At 42.5% G+C, this 19,003-nt stretch overlaps 1 protein-coding gene across 9 annotated transcripts in view; it reads left to right on the top strand.

The window, feature by feature from the left end:
- SCUBE1 (signal peptide, CUB domain and EGF like domain containing 1) overlaps nt 1-19,003 on the top strand; it is a 245,185-nt gene that overhangs the window by 23,702 nt on the left and 202,480 nt on the right. For 2 of the 9 annotated variants that reach the window (XM_048050138.2, XM_048050139.2), the window contains exons 1-2: nt 8,656-8,875; nt 9,136-9,258. In XM_048050138.2, the coding sequence (XP_047906095.1) occupies nt 8,764-8,875; nt 9,136-9,258 (235 nt within the window). In that variant the 5' untranslated portion in view covers nt 8,656-8,763. Of the gene's footprint in view, nt 1-6,855; nt 7,004-8,653; nt 8,876-9,135; nt 9,259-19,003 lie in introns of those variants that run through there. The other 7 variants (XM_048050141.2, XM_048050143.2, XM_048050144.2 and 4 more) reach the window with 5 other exon arrangements.

Genomic DNA, 19,003 nt, shown 5'->3' on the forward strand with positions numbered 1-19,003 from the left:
TGAGGAATGAAGATTTGGTGACCTTTTGTTTTGATTTAAGTCTATGCAAACTTAGGTTGGAAGAACTGCAAATATCAAAATATCAACACCAATGGGTGGATAGACTTTTTTTTTTTTTGAGAAGAGTTTGCTTGATGCAGTAGAAATCCTAAGGCAAAGATTTGGGCTTGGGCTTGCATATTTTGTGATAGCTTCTGTGTTGGAAGATTGGCATGATCATTGCTCTTTAAGACAAATTCATTCCATCAGATTAATCTGGTGTGTTGAGCACATCATGAATCTTCTCAAAACATGCCCTTTGTCTGTTGCTGTATAGTCCTATGACAACTGAGTTTTATTTGTATCTATCAAAACCCTGAGCACACAACTGTATTCTTAGGTATAACTTATTTTTATGTACTTTGCCTATTCTTTTGGACTATAATAGGGTCTTGAGCCTTTTCTAATGCTCACAGTAGTGCGCAGCATCATCATTTTAAGTGTATGAAAAATGTGGGGAATACAGCTTATCTTTCTGTAAAATAAGATAGTTTCTAAAAAGTTGAATAATACTCAAGTAGTTAAAGAAGCTTCAGCAAAGTATTTTAAAGATCCTTTTGTAAGATAAGACCATGTCTTTTCCTTCTCATTTAAAAGACAGTGAGGGAAAATCATTCTTTTCTTGATTTAATTTTCTGTTAAGAAGCACAATTCTGTTTACTGGGAAGTGACTGAAACATGTTGGCTATCACACTCTGTAGCTCATCTGAGCAAAGCTATAGGTAGCAATGGAATTGCTTATGGCAGGACAATGGGAGACAGGACCTTGCTTGTTCTGATTCTAAACCTCCATCTATGCTTCTCTCTTGATCAATCTTACACACAGTGGTGAGGGACTGTCCTGTGGTGCTACTTTGCTAGTCACTTCTCATTAAGTGAACACAGTCCTCATGGCATAAGACCATAGGTTTGATTTCACTGCCATTTCCCTGGTATGCTCACTTGTCTTTACAGGAGACAGCTGGAGTGCTTTACATTCATCTGACACAGCTGAAGAGGCCTAGGCTACAGACAAACCAGAGGAGATGCAGGCTTTCTGATCAAAGCTGATTGCAGCTCAGCTGTGTTGGATGAATTAAATAACTGAGTTAAAATACATTTAATTACAGTACAAAGAATTACATGTGTTTTATATTTCTATGTAGGCACCTACTTCAGAATAAGACTATTTGATCAACACAGGTTTTGATTAGGATAAAATTATTATTGGTAATAGGCCAGACTTTACCCAATAAAGCAGGACTTAATCTAGAGCTCCTCTTTAGCACAAACAATGCAGTTCTTTCTTCCTACTCAAGATCAAGTTTATATGTCGACAGGCTCTTACACCATGTGGATTACATGCAGTAAAGATTGCAGCTAAACAAGAGGATAAGTGCATACATACACTTGCACTAAAATAAGCATATTGTTTTTAAGAAGTTTGTATGCAATTTTCCACCAACTGAATAACCTTACCACTACATAGCTAGCTAGGACTTGGGTTGGTAAAGGGATTGATGTCCTGACCTGGTCCTTGGTCCTCCAGATGTTTTTGATGGAACTCTTTCGCCCTGCAATACATTGAATAGATGCTAAAATACAAAATTATCAGTTGGCTCCTTTTCATATTATAGCAAGTTAAAGGGAGGAACTTGAGGGTAGCTTTTGTATTGTGGATCTCCCTGTACAACACAGAATTTTTAGTGAGTACACAAATCTCACTCAACCCTCAATAGCAGAGTAGGTGGGTAGGGAAGGAGGAAAATTGCAGGAGCAGGCTGCATTACAGGTATTTTCCTTTCCCATCTGCATGAAAGTGACCTGAGAAACAGCCTTAAATTTTTTGTGGGATTGTGGAGTCAGGAAAAACTTTGACTAAAGAACCCTCAGAATTTTCCTGGAGTGTTGCTGCTACTTTTAATGTTTAAACTGAATCATTCTGGGTTCAGGAAAGGTCTGAAAAAAATGAAGCAGGGATCTGACAGTATCCTACCACAACTTGGCAAGCTGTCCTGCGAACTTACCCACCTCTGTGACTGCTCTGTCAGGTTGCAGTTGAAACATGCAGCTTCTGGAAGTCTTGAGACTTCTGGGAGTGTTTTTGGGGGTGGGCAAGGCTCTGGATTGGAACAAAATCAAATTTCACAATATTGAAGCCTCTGTGAAGTGAAATCAGCTTTTTCTCTGAACTGCTGTCATGGTGTGCCTTACAGAGAAGGGACAGCCCATGTGGCTTAGAGCCACGCTACTCCCCACATCTGGTTTTGAGCTAAGCTGAAGGATAAAGGGACTCTGAGTAGAGGTCATAGGCTCTTCTCTTTATCTTGCAATGTATGATTCTGATCTTGTTGAGACAGTCCTATCAGAAGTCTATATGCAAGAGTCATTCTGCTGATGCATATGCACATGCTTCAGTGTTCCTTACGTATTTGGGGTCTTGATTAGAACAGGAAAGCACACACATAGCTGACTGCAGATCTTGGACATCTGTCAGAAAAGGAACAACAAAGTATCTCTGACTGAGTGCCCTAATCAGGGCTTTGAAGAAGAAAGCAGAGTCCGGTGTAGCCATTTTTTTTTAAGATCACTTTAACAGGAGTAATCATAAAATAGTTTGAGGTCTTATGTCTCTTAAAACAGCCCAAAAACTTTCTCATCTGTTGGATTACTGTAACTCTTGTTGCTGTCCTGTGCAGTCAGAGCAAGTAATGACTATCCAGGATTTACGATTAAAATTGACTGGTGCAGGTCTAAAGTACCCCTGAGAGTACTTTTCTTTGAGTTGCTTGACCTTTTTAGACTGTGCAAACCTTGGTGTTCAAGCAGGTAGCCTGTTAAAACAGCAGCAATACAATATATTTGTATTGCAATCATAATAATCAGTAACATCCACTTTGAGAATAACTGAGTTGACAATGAAAAGAATATGATAAGTAATCCATACCAGATCAGGAGTCAGAAGTTGTACTAGCAAAAATGTCACTGTTTTGAAGGCTTCTGTGGAGGAGTCATTGAATTAAAATCCTGATCTTACACTTGTCTAAAGTCAGGGGGTGGACAAAGAGCAATGGATACCTGCTTGCTTTATCCTCTTTGTAGTCAAGCACAGGATTCAACTCTGGCTTTTTAGCATCCTCTACATCTTTCTGTAAACTCTAGGTAAATAAGTTGTAGCTTCACTTCAGTCAGTTGGTGCAGCTCAAAAACAAGAGGGTGTTCTTACCATCCTTTCTCCCTGTAACTTTTATTGGCACAGAAATCTGAATGGTCAGTTGCTGTTTTGCTGTTTCCCTAGTCTTTCTGGTTGGTTGTTTTTGTCTGTTTTTGTTTGTTTGTTGTTGCTTTTTTATTGTTGTTTTTTAAATTGCCTTGATATTTCCCTTCTGGTTCCATTATGCTCTCACTTTCTAAAACGAAACCAATTCAGAATGCTTCTGCCCAATTCAGAATGCTGTAGAAAGACTACACAGGCTACAGGCCTCCCTATTTTCTTCAAGGTTTTCTTGTTTTTTCCCCAGCTTTGAGACTACAGTGTCCTTGTGAACAAAGACAGATCACCACCTCTGCTAGTATTTTGGCAACAGAGTTAACAAACAGGACTTCAGAAAAAGCATCTTTTTAACTGCATATTTCACACAAGTCCGTGTCTTCTTCCACTTGCTGTGGTGTAATCACTTAAGAGGTAGTACATACACCCTTGTCCTGTTCCATCCCTTTTGCACCTTTTATAGGTCTCCGTTATTCATTTTAAGGGAGGCTGCAGTAACCAGTCTCCCGTGTAATATAGGTCATGAAACAGTACCCAGCTTTTAATTCATCAAGTCTTCATTTACCTGTTTGAGTTACAATTTTCAACTTGGCAAAACATGTCTTCTACCAGGATGAAGTGAGTATAAATAGTGAAGGATCTAATCTACTCTTTATGGTGATGGAGGTATGTTCCAGTTCTTCGATGTCATTTTTCCATCTCAGTGGTTACAATCTAAGCAAGAAAGAACAACTCCATTACTCTTTAATTTTTTTTTCTCTCTAGCTGCTAATTCATTTTTCTAAATGGAGAACTGTTCATAAGACAGTTAAGGGAAAAACAGTTTATGACTTTGTAGGTCATCAATAAGGCATATTGTGATCTACCTTGTTGAAAGATTTACAGGTTTAAGAAAATGTGTTCGTACAAGTTTTAACTCTTCTGGCACCCTTGGCAATGAAAGGAGAAGGCTAGATGGGTGAAGAGGAGGCATGTTTTGGAGGAAGGTAATGTTACAGTAGAAACAGGAGAATAACAGTCCTCCAGCCATGCATGTATTGATGAACTATTATATAATTCCGCATCCCTGGGGGTGGGGGGGGAAAGGTACAGGAATCCTTCCCTTCTGACATTGAACTTTATCATGGATTCTGCTTCTTGTACAAAACTTTCCTTATGGATGTCTTGAACAGGTGGACCTTCCCCACCCCCTCAGTGCTGAGGGTCCAGCACTGTTGGTCCCAATATACAGGTGTTCTTAAATAGCGAATTGGGAAACTAAATAATTCTGCAGATGCTGTCCTCTCAAAGTATTTCCTGTTTTCTCAAAGTATTTTTTGGAATGGTGCGTGTCTGTGGTTTAAAGTGTTTTGGAGGTGAGGCTACTGCTCAGCAGACACTTCTATTAATGTTTTTAATGTTTAATTAAACATTAATTAATGTTAATGTTTAATGTTATTGAACTTTCTTGTACACAGGTGTTCAGGGACCTTCTACACAGTAAAGAGATGGGTCCTAATGAATTATTTTTTTTAACACATTGGAAGTCTGTGCAGTCCACAATCACAAAGTCTGTTGTTGCAGACTGCCCAAAAGTTTTCAGGTAGGACTCAAGGGCAATGGTAGGAGTTCCCAGGCTAGGAGCCCCCACTTAGATTCAAGGAGCTCTTGCTCACCACAGTTATACAGAGAAGGTTTACGGTCAAACAACTGACTCTGAAGCTCCCATGCTAGAAGCTTCTTGGTCATTAATTCCAATATTAAATTTTTCATAGAAACATCTGTGCAATTGACACAGGATGTTTATATGATTATAAACAAGAACAGAAACATAATTAAAGTGGAAAAGGTAAAAATCCAAAGGGATTCTCTTTCTAAGATGTCACCATTAGCAAGGAAAACTGCTGAAAAGACCCTTATGGAAATATTCAGCCTGGCACTGTAGATTGTATTCCTTATTGAGTGTGATGATCAGGTTCAGGCCCTCTTCCACTGTATTTCCACATAGGTTTGTTGTTGTTGTTTTGCTTTGTTTTTAAGGGGAAAAAAAAAAAAAGGAAAAAGCTTTCTAGATAATGGACAGATGTTATGAAGTATCCTTGGATTTTAATTGCATGCCACCCTTAGAATATACAAGGAAACACATGAATACAGTGATAGATTTGGATCAAGGTGACTTCCTTTCCTGAGTGCTATGTGGGTGGTGGTATTGATGTACAGATAATAAATGCACAGAATTGGGGAAGACGGAAGACAATTGCAGTCACCTTTGTAAGAATAGCTTAACACATGCACTCAATGTGACACTTAATGCATGCTAGACAGCAAGTCACGAAGGCAATTGGAGTATTTTGTTGCTCTAGCAAATCTTTTTATTACATTGTGACCTCAAAAAAGTGGAGGTAGCTCATTTTTAGACAGTTCTAGTGAATTCCTTCATGAAAAATACACTTTTCAGGCGATTTACCTCAATTAAGTAGCATGATTTCATGGAATTGAATGGCAGGGCCAATTACAAAATTAAAGAGGAAAGAAAATAAGCAAGAACTCTAATAAGGAGGGTTGGCCTTATTTTTCACCCAGGCAAAACACATACTTACAAAGTCTTTGAAAATAAGAAGCCTTTCCAAGGAAGATTGCTGTTAGTGAGTTAAATATCACTATCAGACAACTAATGATTGGGGCGAACGATTCAGCTACAGCATGCCATAAAACTCACTAGGTGGAGCTCTAATGTACCTCTGGGGACCCACGTGGAAGAAACGCTCTGTGTATCTAGGGGAAGGCTTGGACATGGAATGTCACAACTGCACCTCAAGGTATTAATACAAAAATACGGGACCGAAATTAAAATACTGATGCCAGCGCCCCACTTCTAGGGGATTAGGGAGGCGATTGCCCAAAGGTGTAAACACTGAGAAAGCAAACAGCTTTTAGGCCGTGCACTAATTATTGAGTTTTATGGAGGAAAAAGATCGTGGTGCATACTTCTCGAGAAGCTGGAGTGGGCAACTTTCTTACGTGTCCTTCCAATCTCTTCGGGCTTTGTGACACTTGGCGGTGCTGCGCAACACTTGCAATAGCACATGCCTGCATCGGGCACGAGTTGCCGAGAAGCGGCACGTCAGGCTGTCGCGGGGTTCACATGTTAGCTGGGTGACAAGTGGATGTAGCAGCCGGGTGGCAGGGAGATAGGAATTAAAAAAGAGGCGCAAAAGCAGCAAAACCGTTCGCTGGTGGAAGGGACAAAAGCCTGAAATGGGCAGGGGCGCAAAGCCCTAGCGGGGGCTGCGTGCCAGCTGCTGGAAATGCTGGGGCTGGAAGGCTGCGGCGTCGCTCCTTGCCCCTCTCGGAGGGGAAATTTTTGGGGTGGAAGGACCGAGCCGGGGCGAGGGGCGAAGCCGCGGCTGGTAGCTCCGTCAGTGACCCCGGGCGAGCGGTGACAGGGCCGAGGAGAAGCCGGGGGTGAGCAGGGCAGGGGGGCGGAGGGGCCGGGGAGGGGGCAGGCTGAGGGGCCGGCTCCGTCCCGCCCCCGGAGCGGCGGCGAATCGGCGGGGCGCTGCCAGGGCGTCAGCGCCGGCGGCCGGCCCCGAGCGCGTCCCGCACGGCGCAGGCAGGCACCGGGGGTCGGAGCTCGCAGCGGTAGCATGGGCGCTGCCGGCTTTCCGTGGCGCTGCTGTTTGCTTCTCGCCTTCGCCTGGGCCGGCAGGTTGACGGGAGGCAGCGGGGGTGCAGGTAAGAGGAGGGGGTCCTGGTCCCGGGGGGACTGTGCCCACCCGACGTCCCCGGCTGAAGGCGTTGGGGAGGTGGCTGCTCGTTGTTGGAGGCGCCGGGGGTGCCGCAGGTTGCGGTGGGGAGGCGTTTTATCGCGTCTGGCACTGCCAGAGCCCAGGGACTCACGGGGGAGAGGCTAGGGAGAAAAAGTTCCCTAAGTGCCTGCGAGATAAGTCTGTGCTGAGCCCCGGAGACTCCGCAGGCTGCTCTGTCGTCTCAGGTTTTCCCTGTTTGCGCATTAACCTGGTGTTTCTTAACAACCGCGCTCGGATCTGTCTAATAGTAGTAATGATATTAAGCTTTTGTTCAGATGTTTGAAAAAAAAAATCTGCCTAGGAATGTTGTAAGCCGGGAGTAATTTCTTAAAGATGTGTACGTAGTCTCTAAAGTTGTGCTAGGAGAAATCCTTCAAGGTAAAGCAGAGGGTAAGGGGTATAAGAAATCCACTTTTGCCCAGATGCTGACTTTAAATGCAACAAAATGAACGGAGTGAGCGTAGAAGTTCTTCAAGTTCCCGAAATGCAACGTGAGATGTGGAGCAGAGCAGGGGCTCATATTTGGTTTTGCTCTTTCATTTGACTTATTGGCATTCACGCCCGACTCTCAGGCATCCTCTGGTTGCTGTGAAATGTCCCCCATGGCTCAATGCAGTTCGGATTTTTGACGGCATTATAAAGAGTCCAGCTGTCACTTCTGCTGATCTTGATGGGAGATGGGTGCCGGTTTAATGAGTCAAAAGTATGAACCAAAGCGTTTGGAGGAAAAAGAGAAAAAACTTCTTTTCTTTTTGTACTTAACTGGACCTGTGTCTCATCTGGGCAACACCCTCGGACCCCCAAAGCGAATTCACGTAAATCATAGCTAGGTCCGAACCGGCTGAGTGGTTCAAAGAAACGAACGGGCAAGAAAGGAGGGAACAGAGTGCAGCAGCCCGGCGATTCTCGAGGAAACACAACGCTCTGCGTTTAGGAGGGGAAAATTGTTCTCCTTTAGAAAGTCCAGGCAGTCCTCTTGCGAGGAGCCCTGCGGTGTGCCACTGTGTGCCTCTGGGCGCAATGCTGTGCTGCATGCGCTCCCCCATCGCCCCCTTCTCTGCCGGGGACGTCGGAGGATCCGTGTTTCAGCGCTGGGGATGCCTGAGCAAGCACTTCGGAACCGATTAACGTTGGAATTTGAAGCTGACAATAAACCCACTTTCACTTTGGTGCGCCTAGTCCGAGCCTTTTTTTTTTTTCCTCCCCTCTCTCTCCTTCTATGTTCACTTCATTAACATTCCCACGACTGCCAAATCTCGACTTGCTCTCATCCTCTTCCCTCCCTCCAGCCTCTTTAAGGCCAGGGGAGAAAACGAATACCCGTCACTGAAATGTTTGTAAAGGCTTTCCTCCCCTGAAAGCAAGGACAGCGGGCAGGGTCCCCCCTTTCAGAGCCCGGCTCCCCCGGGAGGCATCCCCGGGCAGTGCCGAGGGGGCGCCGGGCCCCTTTCTCCCGGGTTAGGGGTGGGCGGGGGGATGGGGTGGGCGGGAATGTTAACGCAGGTTGCTTTTCTCCGCTCTAACTTACCGAGCCTCACACGGTTTCCCATTTATTTACGTTTTGCCTCTTAATAAAAAGGATTCATGTGGTTTTGCTCTTCAAATAGTTCATTTCCCGCATTCCCCTGCCAGCATGGTCTATTTAAACTAGTATCTCTTTCTAAATTGAGCTCTCTTTGCTAGAACATGCAAATGGGATTTTCTTCTCCTCTTTTGGGTCATTTGAATACTCGCTTGTTTTATCTAACCGAGATGTGCATCTCCACCACCAGACCTATTCAACAGCCACTAATTTCTGGTAAGTTTAATGATCGTTTAATGCAGAAACGTGGGACAGAGCCCCTCTAGGTTCGTGGACGGCAAAAGGCCGTGCTTAGACTTAGTGAGAATAACTCATCGGCTTGTTTATCATTTAGCCTTAGGTGTTCTCACTTCCAGGATGACACATGGAGGGCAAGCAAGCAAAGAGCTTCTGCAGGGAGGGTATCCATGGAGGTTTTCTGTGTCTCAGGTCTCCTGTCTTATCTGTCTTCCCTGGGGTTTATCCTGTGATTCCAGATGTTGACGAGTGCGCAGAAGCTACAGATGACTGTCACATAGATGCGATATGCCAAAACACACCAAAATCCTACAGATGCATCTGCAAGCCAGGCTATAAAGGCGAAGGGAAACAATGTGAAGGTAAGGACCGCTCGGCTTCTCTCCTATTTCTTCTCCCCTCCTACTACTTATTTGTTTGCTCTTTGAAAGCTTTTGTAAATAGCTGAATTCCTGAAACGATTATTGCAGATTTACAGCTGCTTAACCTCAAATCTCGGTGTTTATTGGCAAGCATCCCCCTGCTGCTTTCGCTAATTGTCCGCCGTCACAAGCATCGCGTCCTCCAGCCCGCTTTAAGGAGGGGAGAAGAAAAAAAAAAAAGGCGGGGTGCGATTTTTTTCCCACTGAGTCGGCTCCGGAGTATCCCCGGGCAGCGGCCAGGGGAAGTCCGTGGAGCCACCGAGCGGGTTTGGGGCCGGGGGGACCCGTGGGGAGCAGCCGCCCCCCGGCTGTCCCGGTCTTGCCCATGGCGGTGGTGCCGCGGGTTCAGTCGCTGGTTGTCCCCGGGGCCCTCGGAGGCACGGGTAGGGTTGTGTGGCCACCCAGAGATTTGCCATCGCCCCTCGCTCCCCTCACCCGGGGGGAGCCCGGTGCCCTCTTGTGCTTCTTTTGCACAACTTAACCGGGCGCCAGAGCGTACCTGGCGTTGGCACTATACGTGTGTCACGCTCATGTATTTTTGAGTCTGTGCAACGCTTACTGTTTTAGAAAGGACTGTTTCATGATACTTAAACTTTGAAAAGTTGTTTTGCTTCTGTGTGTCTCTAAATCATCCATTTTACTGAGGGGGAAAAAAGCTATCCCTTTTTATAGGGCATTGTGTACAATCGTATTTCAGATTTTGTGAACTCATTTATTGAACCTCAGCAGAGAGATTATCCTCTGGTGAAAGGAAGCAATATTGTAACCACAGCAGAATGCCTTACAAATAAAAGAGGCAACGTTATTTTTTTCACTTGTAGATACTTAGCAGCTATATAAATTCTTCCAAGTCTCTCTACTGTAGACTAAATCTTTTTTCAAAATGTATATGGCCAGTACATTAAAAAGATTAAAGACCTAGAAATGACTGTGCTGAAGTCTACAAAAATTTGAAACCGCATATTATTCTCCATGGACTTCCAAAGTGTTTGTTCAAGTGCCCTCATAAAGCATTTTTGTGGTTGTCATATTTTTTCTGTCTTGGGTTTAAATTGACAAATTCCTACTGTCCATCTCTTGGTGCTCTAACATCTCTGAGCTGCTGTTCATTTCGAAGCCAGAATTTCCTTCTTGCAAATAGACAGAATAATCGTTCAGCACCGTATTTTCCTCCCCTATTCATCCCTTCCAGGGAAAGAGCTCTGTGCAGTGAAAATGCACTCAAGGCCACAGCTGTAGAGGTTGCAGTGTTCTCAGAATTGGTACTTCTTGTATTGGTTTTCCACATCAGCAGTTTCCTTAAGCTTTAGCTACTTGTATTTCAGCTGTTGAGCTCTGTTTAACAGTAGACCTGGCTGGTATTCATACTTATTTAATAAATGAATTTCTCTTTGCCTGACTTACCTTGGCTCATTTTAAAAATAGAGAGAGTTGTGTAAGTAGTAAAATTCAGATTTCCCTGCAGAATGATATACAGAGGCATGGAATTTCCGTGGCTGATGTCAAACTCTTATGTCTGATGGTGTTTAGTGTCTGACAAGCTTGATGAGTAAAGTAAGCTGGGACAGTCTACAACATGTTCTGTGTGTATGTTAACTTGTTCAGTGTTTAGGTAAATAAATATAAGGTATCTAAACCAGGTATTACTGTGTGTTGTATATGACTTTTTTTATAATATAGTAATAGTTCTAAAGATTTTTCATCAGCTTTAAATCTGAATTTTCTGATTAATATCAGACATTGGGATAAACGGAAAGCATGAAATAAGCTTATTTTAGATTACTTAATATAGTCCCTTTTAATTTGATCCTGCAGTACTTTGAAAATTTGCTACTGAAGTAATATGCCTTCAGTGGCAGACAAATATCGTTAATGTCCTTCTTAAAACCATAGAGGTGAAGGAAGGATCACACAAGTCAGTGGCAGACCTAAGATCTGCCTCAGGCCTGCTGTTCACATAGCATGGGTTTATTTTGCATCTTAAGGTCAAGTACTCCAGACCTACAGAAATAAACAGACTGGCAGTATGGATTGGTATTCAGTATTCCATCACAAGACAACACCAATAATCAGCCTTTAAAAATTCACTTTTAAGATAAAAGTGACTGTGCTTGTAATAACATAGATGAAATATGTCAAACGGTTTTCATTGTACAAATACCAAAGCTGGGTTGTTAAATTATTCTGGGACTTCATAACAGAGCTTTTCTAAACAAGCTTTTTAATTAGTTATCTATGAGAAAAAAATGTCTTTTGTAAAGATAATGTGCATCTTTAATCAAGTTCTTGCTGACATTTGTAGCAAACTACCTGTATTGCTTCATGTCTAAAGAACATTCATTATGGCAAAACTAACTCCCTTATAGTGCCGGCTGTCCTATACAGTCAGCCTTTACTAGACAAGCAGAATAGCAATTTAAATGCTGCAGTGACCTCGAAGAAATGACACTGTTATCACATTTAATCTAAACTGGGGGCTTACCAAAATTTATTGGAATATACTGAGATACTACAATTAATTTAGAAAGGTGCGCATGTTAGTTTACTTTAAAGATCAGTCTTAAATATTGCTTTCACTCACTCAAAATCCATTTTTGGAGAACAGGATAGAGTATGGGAACTAATATGATTTGGATGATTCTTAAGTTTTATAAAAACAATGTAGCATGTTTGAACAAATATGTTGAGAATGGGAATATGTCTTTTGTGTACTCTTGTGTATTTATATTTTTTCTTCAAATAAAAGGAATAATTTAAAAAGTGGGACTGTTGGGCTAATGCATGCCTTTCTTGTGACTGGAAATGTAGGGTCTAGCCACTTGTGCAAGGTTTTGTGCATATTTTGCCACTCTGACCTAAAGGTTAGGAAGAACTGCACAAGAAAGAAACATTCCTTTAAGGACTTGCAGAGAGCTTTAGCAGTAATTATACTGAAATGAAACAACTTCTTGACCGTCTATTAAATTCCTTTAACAGGGAATTTGTTTCAGGACTTTGCTTTTCTCCCAGAATGTCTTTGGACTGGGCTTCTCCAGAGTTTCTTTGGATTAGCGATGACTTCTAAGTTTGCAGGTCTACCTTATTTATTTATTTATTTATTTATTTATTTTTACTGTGTAGCCTTCTCTGCCTGAACCATTTGACGAATTTCTTTCCACAGAGCACAGTTGCTTCTCTAGACAGGACAGCTGCTCTTTCCTCATTGTGGTGGTTTTACTCAGGTGGGCAGCCGAGCTCCACCAGAACTGTGCTCTCACTCCCCCTCCTCAAAGAGGAATGGGGAGAAAATATGATGAAAAGGGCTCAAGGGTTGCGATAAGGACAGGGAGATTGTGCAGTAATTATTGTGACGGGCAAAACAGACTCAGCATAGGGAGACAGTAAGATTTATTGCTTATTACTAACAAGCTAGAGAAGCAAGAAACAAAGGAAAGAAACCAAAAGCGCCTTCCCCCCCATCCACCCTCTTCCACCTCCTTCCCCCGAGCGGCGCAGGGGAATGGGGGAACAGGGGTTATGGTCAGTCTATAGTGCTTCTTCGCCGCCGCTCCTTCTCGGTCACTCTTGTCCCCTGTGCTGTGGGGTCCCTCCCACAGCATGCGGTCCTTAATGAACTGATCCAGCGTGGGCTTCCCACAGGCAGCAGCTCTTCAAGAACTGCTCCAGATATGGGTCCGTACCACGGGGTCCATCCCTCAGGAGCAAACTGCTCCAACCTGGGTCCCCCACGGGCAGCAGCTCCTGCCAGGTCACCTGCTCCTGCGTGGGCTCCTCTCCACGGGCTACAGGTCCAGCCTCAATCTGCTCTGGCGGGGGTCCTCCACAGGCCGCAGCCTCCGTCGATGCAGGTCCACCTGCTCCACCGTGGTCTCCTCCACGGGCTGCAGCGTGGAACCCTGCTCCACCGTGGCACTCCATGGGCTGCAGGGGGACAGCCTGCTTCACCATGGTCCTCACCATATACTGCAGGGGACTTCTGCTCCGGCACCTGGAGCACCTCTCCCCCTCCTTTCTCACTGACCTTGGCGCCTGCAAGGCTGTTTCTCACTCCTCTCACTCTCCCAGCTGCTGTGTGGCGCAGCGTTTTTTTCCCCTGTCTTAAATATGCCCTCACAGAGGCGCAAAACACCATCACTTACTGGCTCAGCTCTGGTCAGCAGCGGGGCCCTTACCAAACATGGGGCAGCTTCTAGATTCTTCTTACAGAAGCCACCCTATGGCCCCCTGCTACCAAAACCTTGCCACGTAAACCCACTACACTCATGTGTCCTGTTTCTTGCTTCCCTCCATAGATTTCAGTTTACTTTTTTTTGCGAAACGCTATCTGCTATGCTTTTGTCAAGCCATGTGGTTACTATTGCCATGATAATACTTCCCTGTGTCATATATAACATATCAATATCCATTGACCACAAATTCTCTTGCTGGGGTTTCCATGGGACAGAATAGTGTGTCCAGTACAGGCAATCTTGGAAAAAAAAAATATTAGCTTTCAATTGCCCATTTCTATTCAACATATAAAGTCTATTCACTGAAATTGATTTTTGTTTCCATGATGGTGGTATACGTGCTATTACCTTGGACATTTTCTGTGTCATGACTTTAGTCAATATCTCAAATGCAGTGACCTTATCTTCTCTACTTTAACTTTTGGTCTCCACTTAGGTTGGTATCTCACTGAAGTTGTTACTGGAAAATTACAACAAAACAACAGAAAAATCCAGAGAGTTCAAACAGATTCCAAGTCTGGGAGTTCCTTAGGCCTTAAGAGGGCCTCCCATGTTCCTAATGCCAGTGTTACATGTTTGCTGTCATAGTTAGCTCTATTGTTGATCAGTTTATGAAGGGATTTAGCTCTGAAAACTGGTTGTTTGCCCCTGCTACTCAGACAAGGCTATACCAAACCCTCATACCATTAGTGGTTAAAAAACTCTATGATTTGTGGTTGATGATTATCTGTGCCCCTTTTATATCCAGTTAGTCTCATGTTTATTCTCGATTTCAAACTTTTTTCCTCTCAGCATACTGTTTATCAGTGTGATTGTGATGTCAATGGGTTGCTCTAGCTGTAGTTTCTTTTTCTTTTAGATGATACCTTATATGTTGGACCCTCTTTCTATATAGAGGACATGACTGGGGGGATGTGATTTTATTTATTTATTTTTTCCTGAAGATACGTTTACTGGGATCTGTTGCTTCTGGGTTGCAAAACTCTGCTCTGACCTTTACCTTCCTGAGTAAGATTTCCCTCTTGTTACGTTCTTTCTACTGTCTTTTGTAGCATTTGTGTAAGTACTCTTCAGTTCTTCTTATACTTGGTCTCACACAGTTGCCGTGCTTCTTGAACTCTGCACAGAAGAGAAATGCTCACTCACTGTATGGAATCTTTTAGCTGTAGCCTTTTTCCTTTGTGAAGTTTATTACATTATGAACGCATGAATTATGAAGTTTATTACATTATGAATGTAACAACATCAGCAACATTCTTTATGTTGCCCTCTCGCTGAGGTTAATGTACATGTACCATGACAAGCATCTTGGCAGAGTCTGCCTTTAGAGGCTGATTTTCAGCTTTTTGCTTGTGTTGGAAATTAGCGCTATCAGCAGCATACTGCATAGTTGCTAGTTGGGTAGGCCTGTGCAGTTTTACGTAAGTTTGCTGTGTGCTGACATACTTGTAGTCCCTTTCCTAATGTAACTAATCATTCCAGGTAAACAGGCAGATGGTCATGGTAATCTGCAAAGGGGGCTGTTACTTTTGATTATCCCAATGATAGGACCTTGCTGGATTTAAGCATGATACAGTCTCAGAATAAAAGAAACTATTCCTGCATCATTCACAGGTGTATGCCCCACAGCGCAATATATTCTGCATGCATCCGTTTGGTAATTAATTGTCCGTTCTGAATTCCTGTGTCCATCTAAGGGCTGCTTTGCTGAAGGAGTCTTCTGGAAAATGTGGAGCTGAGCGATCTAGCAAGGCTCCTCCTCATGCAGGGCTGATACACTGTTCATTGCAATTACTTCCATAGTTCCTAACATTTGTCTGTGTACAATGAACGGAAATACTCAGTGCAGTGTCTGGAAAAATACTTATATTTATATACCTAGGTTTTGTGTTATTTCCATTGATGTTCTGTGGTGTCTGGCTTTGTCTTTGATACAGTCTGTTGTTGCAGACAGAAGAGCAGGCAGTACTGTAAAGATTGTCTCTAAACTGTTAACTAAAGGCCCTTTTTGGATCTAGGAATCCTAATAAAGTAGAAACCACAGGGCAGTGATTTTCTTAATTCAGTGAATGTTTGAGATTCTTGGGAATGTCACACACAATTCTATCTTCATGCTGCAGGTGCAGTAATGTTCCTAACCCAAAATTTAAACTACTCGTGGTGTTTACAGCAATACAGTAAAGTTTAAAATGAACAGCTCATTGCATGTACAATGAATCAGAAATGGTATATATAAACCACTCTTCACCATCTTCAGTAATTTTGTGGGTCTAAGGCCAACTTTCTTCTGTATGTTTCTTTCTGTATGTTAGATCTGTTTTTTAAAAATTGTAAACAAATCTTAGCAATTGGAAATACGTACATAAAATTTATCTCCTCATTGCTCTTATTTGAACAATAATGACTGTTTCTCCAAGGTTGACTTAGTGTTATTCTTACTATTTTAATCTTGTTCACCAATTTCATCTTTCTTAAGAAGCTGGTCTCACTCATTGGATTGTAATGTTACTTTAGTCTTTCAAATATCTGTCATATTTTTCTCATGCTCTTCAAAGACGATTACAAATATTGCCACAGAGCCCCTCTGACTCTGGAAGTAGCACAAGACAATTCAAGGTTCTCATTTCCCAGCTCTTGGTCAAGTAATTTGGACTGAAGTTTCCTCCTATCTGCAGAGATAAGTATGTGCAGGGATTCTGGATGTTCTGTAAATGGAACGGTCATGCCCATTTCTTTTAAGTGACCCATGTTGTCCTATCAGTCCACTCTCAGCAAGTCTTTTTTTAAGTGGATCTTCCTTATCAGTGAAGTCATGTGAGAGTAAATAACCACTGTTTCTTGTCCTTGGATTTTTGAAACATAAGCATCTCAGTGATCACACTACTCAAGTGGGCTCAAGCTTGAGCTGTCTGTATAGCTCTGCTGAATAACAGTGTTGCCACTGAACAGGGCAGCTTAAGTGACTTCTTCCTGACTGATAATACTTTTAAATGCAGTGAAAGGTGAATTTATTTCCTCAGGGAAAGGTCATCTTCTAGGATCTTGGATATATTGATGCATTTCAGGTCGAATATTATTACTGCATCCATAGTCTTACTGTTCTTGCCTATAAGAAGGTGCTTTGCGAAGTTGGTTTGGTCAAATCCACCAATAATATCCATCAATAATATCCTGCTATGTACCTGTCAGACGAACAAACAATTTTTTGAGCACATGTATCTACACCCTTTACCTATTCTGAAAAGCTGCAGGAAGATGAAATGTGCATGTTATTCCTAAATATTGTTTCATCATTGGTTCATATCCTTATTCTAATTTGTTGTTTTCTCTATAACCATTTCATGACCTGATCTGTTTAGTGATTGAGACTTTGACACAGATTTAATTACTTTTGAACTGGTTGTACAGTATTCTTGAGGTCTATAGTGAACATTAGGTACTGAATCTGCATTGCTCTCTAGTTTTCCAGCTACAATGCATTAAAAATAACATTAATGTCATTTGTGGAACTTCACATCGCCCTCCCATAATGGCTGTGTTGCCTGGGTGAGATCTCTTGCTACCAGCCTGCAATGCCTGTTTTGTTGCCTGTTGGCTTGCTGCAGCCCATCCAAGCCCGGAGGAAGAGAACCGCCACCTCCAAGTTTTGTGGTGATCTTTATTTCAGCATCAGATCTTCCCAGTTCTAATCACACAGATAATAAGTTTACTCTGGGTGAGCCATTGTGCTGACTTCATCGAAAGCAGCTTCTAGATTGAAGCACTACACGTTGTCAAAAAGTGGGGGAGGAAGAATATAAACCATCTTCTTTGATTCGAGCTAGTAACTCATTTTTTTTCTTCTCTGTAAATCATATTCATTTGACTGGCTAACTTGATGCATCAGTTTAGGCTGATAAAGGCATCTCCCACAACTCAGTTCTGAGGACTTCTCTATCTGTGCTTCTTCATCCCCTCCTCCCCTATCTTGTACTATTTAATGCTTAATTCTCAGCTTGCCAGTTTTCTGAACTACTCCATGGAGTGGAGTTGCTTAGGGGATGGAGAAGGAGTAGCAAGCAAGAAAATACTCTTGAGAACATTCTTTAATAAAACAGAATTTTATTACAGCCTAAGTGAATTAACAGCTAATGGTAACTTTTCCTTTCTCTTCCACTCTTTTCCTTTAATTAGGGGTCTTGTTTTGGCCAGGGTTGAGCCTTAGTTTTTTTTTCTTTCAGATTGATTTGGTTTTCTGATTTAGTTCAGCAGTTTATCCAATAAAACCCTTAGTTGTGATGACACGACCTGTTTAACTGCTCAGTGTGCCATGAGTCCCCATGAGTCGCATGCTCTTATTTTCTCCTCTCACCTTTACGCCCTACCCTGTCCTACCTTTCAGAGCTACTTTCTGGGAGCCCATAATGCTACTTCGGTGAACAGCTCCCCTGGTGGTCCAGTTTGGAAATCTTCCATCTTCACTTTGGAAAAGAACGTTTACTTCTTTTTTCTTTTTTTTTCTTTCTCTCTCTCTCTCTTTTTTTTTTTTTTTTTAGAAATACTTCTTGGATACAAATTTCACTGCATTTTGCATAAACAAATACCATGCAGATAGAAATATGGTCTCATTCTTCAGAAGCATTACATGTAATTCTTGATTTGGAAAAAATGTTTTTTTCCAAGGACACTTCTCTAAATAGTTGATAAGCTCCCTGTCTGCTGGATGGTCTATGGGTTCTCTGGGAACTTATAAATATATATAAAATTTCATCAGTCTCAGCAGTTGCTGAGCTGCAGAACCCAGGGTGGCCTCCGATGGTGATGTAAACTTGGTATTTAACAGGAACTTCTCCTTTCCCCAAATATACAGTATAAGTTATCTGCCAGAAAAATTATAATAAAATGAAGGAGCATAAATAGATTGTACTAAGCTCAGTATGTAACAGTCTGTGAGTCTGTCCTTCTTTTGTCTTCATTCTTTAAACGTCTGCCATACACTGCCCAGTTTTCTTCAATTTCTGTATTTCTCTTTACTTTGACTTGTTCTCCTACCTGCACCTTTATTTGTGATGTAGTCCTCTTCCCTTGCAGCCTTTGTCTCTGTTGTCCTGTTTATTCTGTTATTTAGCTGTCCCTTAACCTTGTCACTTCCCTGCAAATCTCATTTCTCTATCTTTTGTCCATCCCTAGTGCATTTTTGCCTTTTAAAAAACTATTGTTCTGTTTTCCCTGCCTCGTCCTTTATCTCAGTTGCTTATTCCAGTTAGAGCAGTATTATTCTGAGAGCCAGTGTCCTATTGCAAGACTCCTGGGAACGGAGAGCTGGTAGCTGCTGGCTGTGGACCCCTTATGAGTCCTCTCTCTTGAGTTCTATCTTCAGATCAAACTAGTTCCCATCAACTTGCAGTTTTCTTTACCTTTTTCTTCTTTTTTCTCCTTTTCTCTGTTTCTTTTCTGGGCTTCACTGCCATCTCAGA

This window comes from Anser cygnoides, chromosome 1 (assembly GCF_040182565.1).
Source record: "Anser cygnoides isolate HZ-2024a breed goose chromosome 1, Taihu_goose_T2T_genome, whole genome shotgun sequence".
Classification (NCBI taxonomy): domain Eukaryota; kingdom Metazoa; phylum Chordata; class Aves; order Anseriformes; family Anatidae; genus Anser; species Anser cygnoides.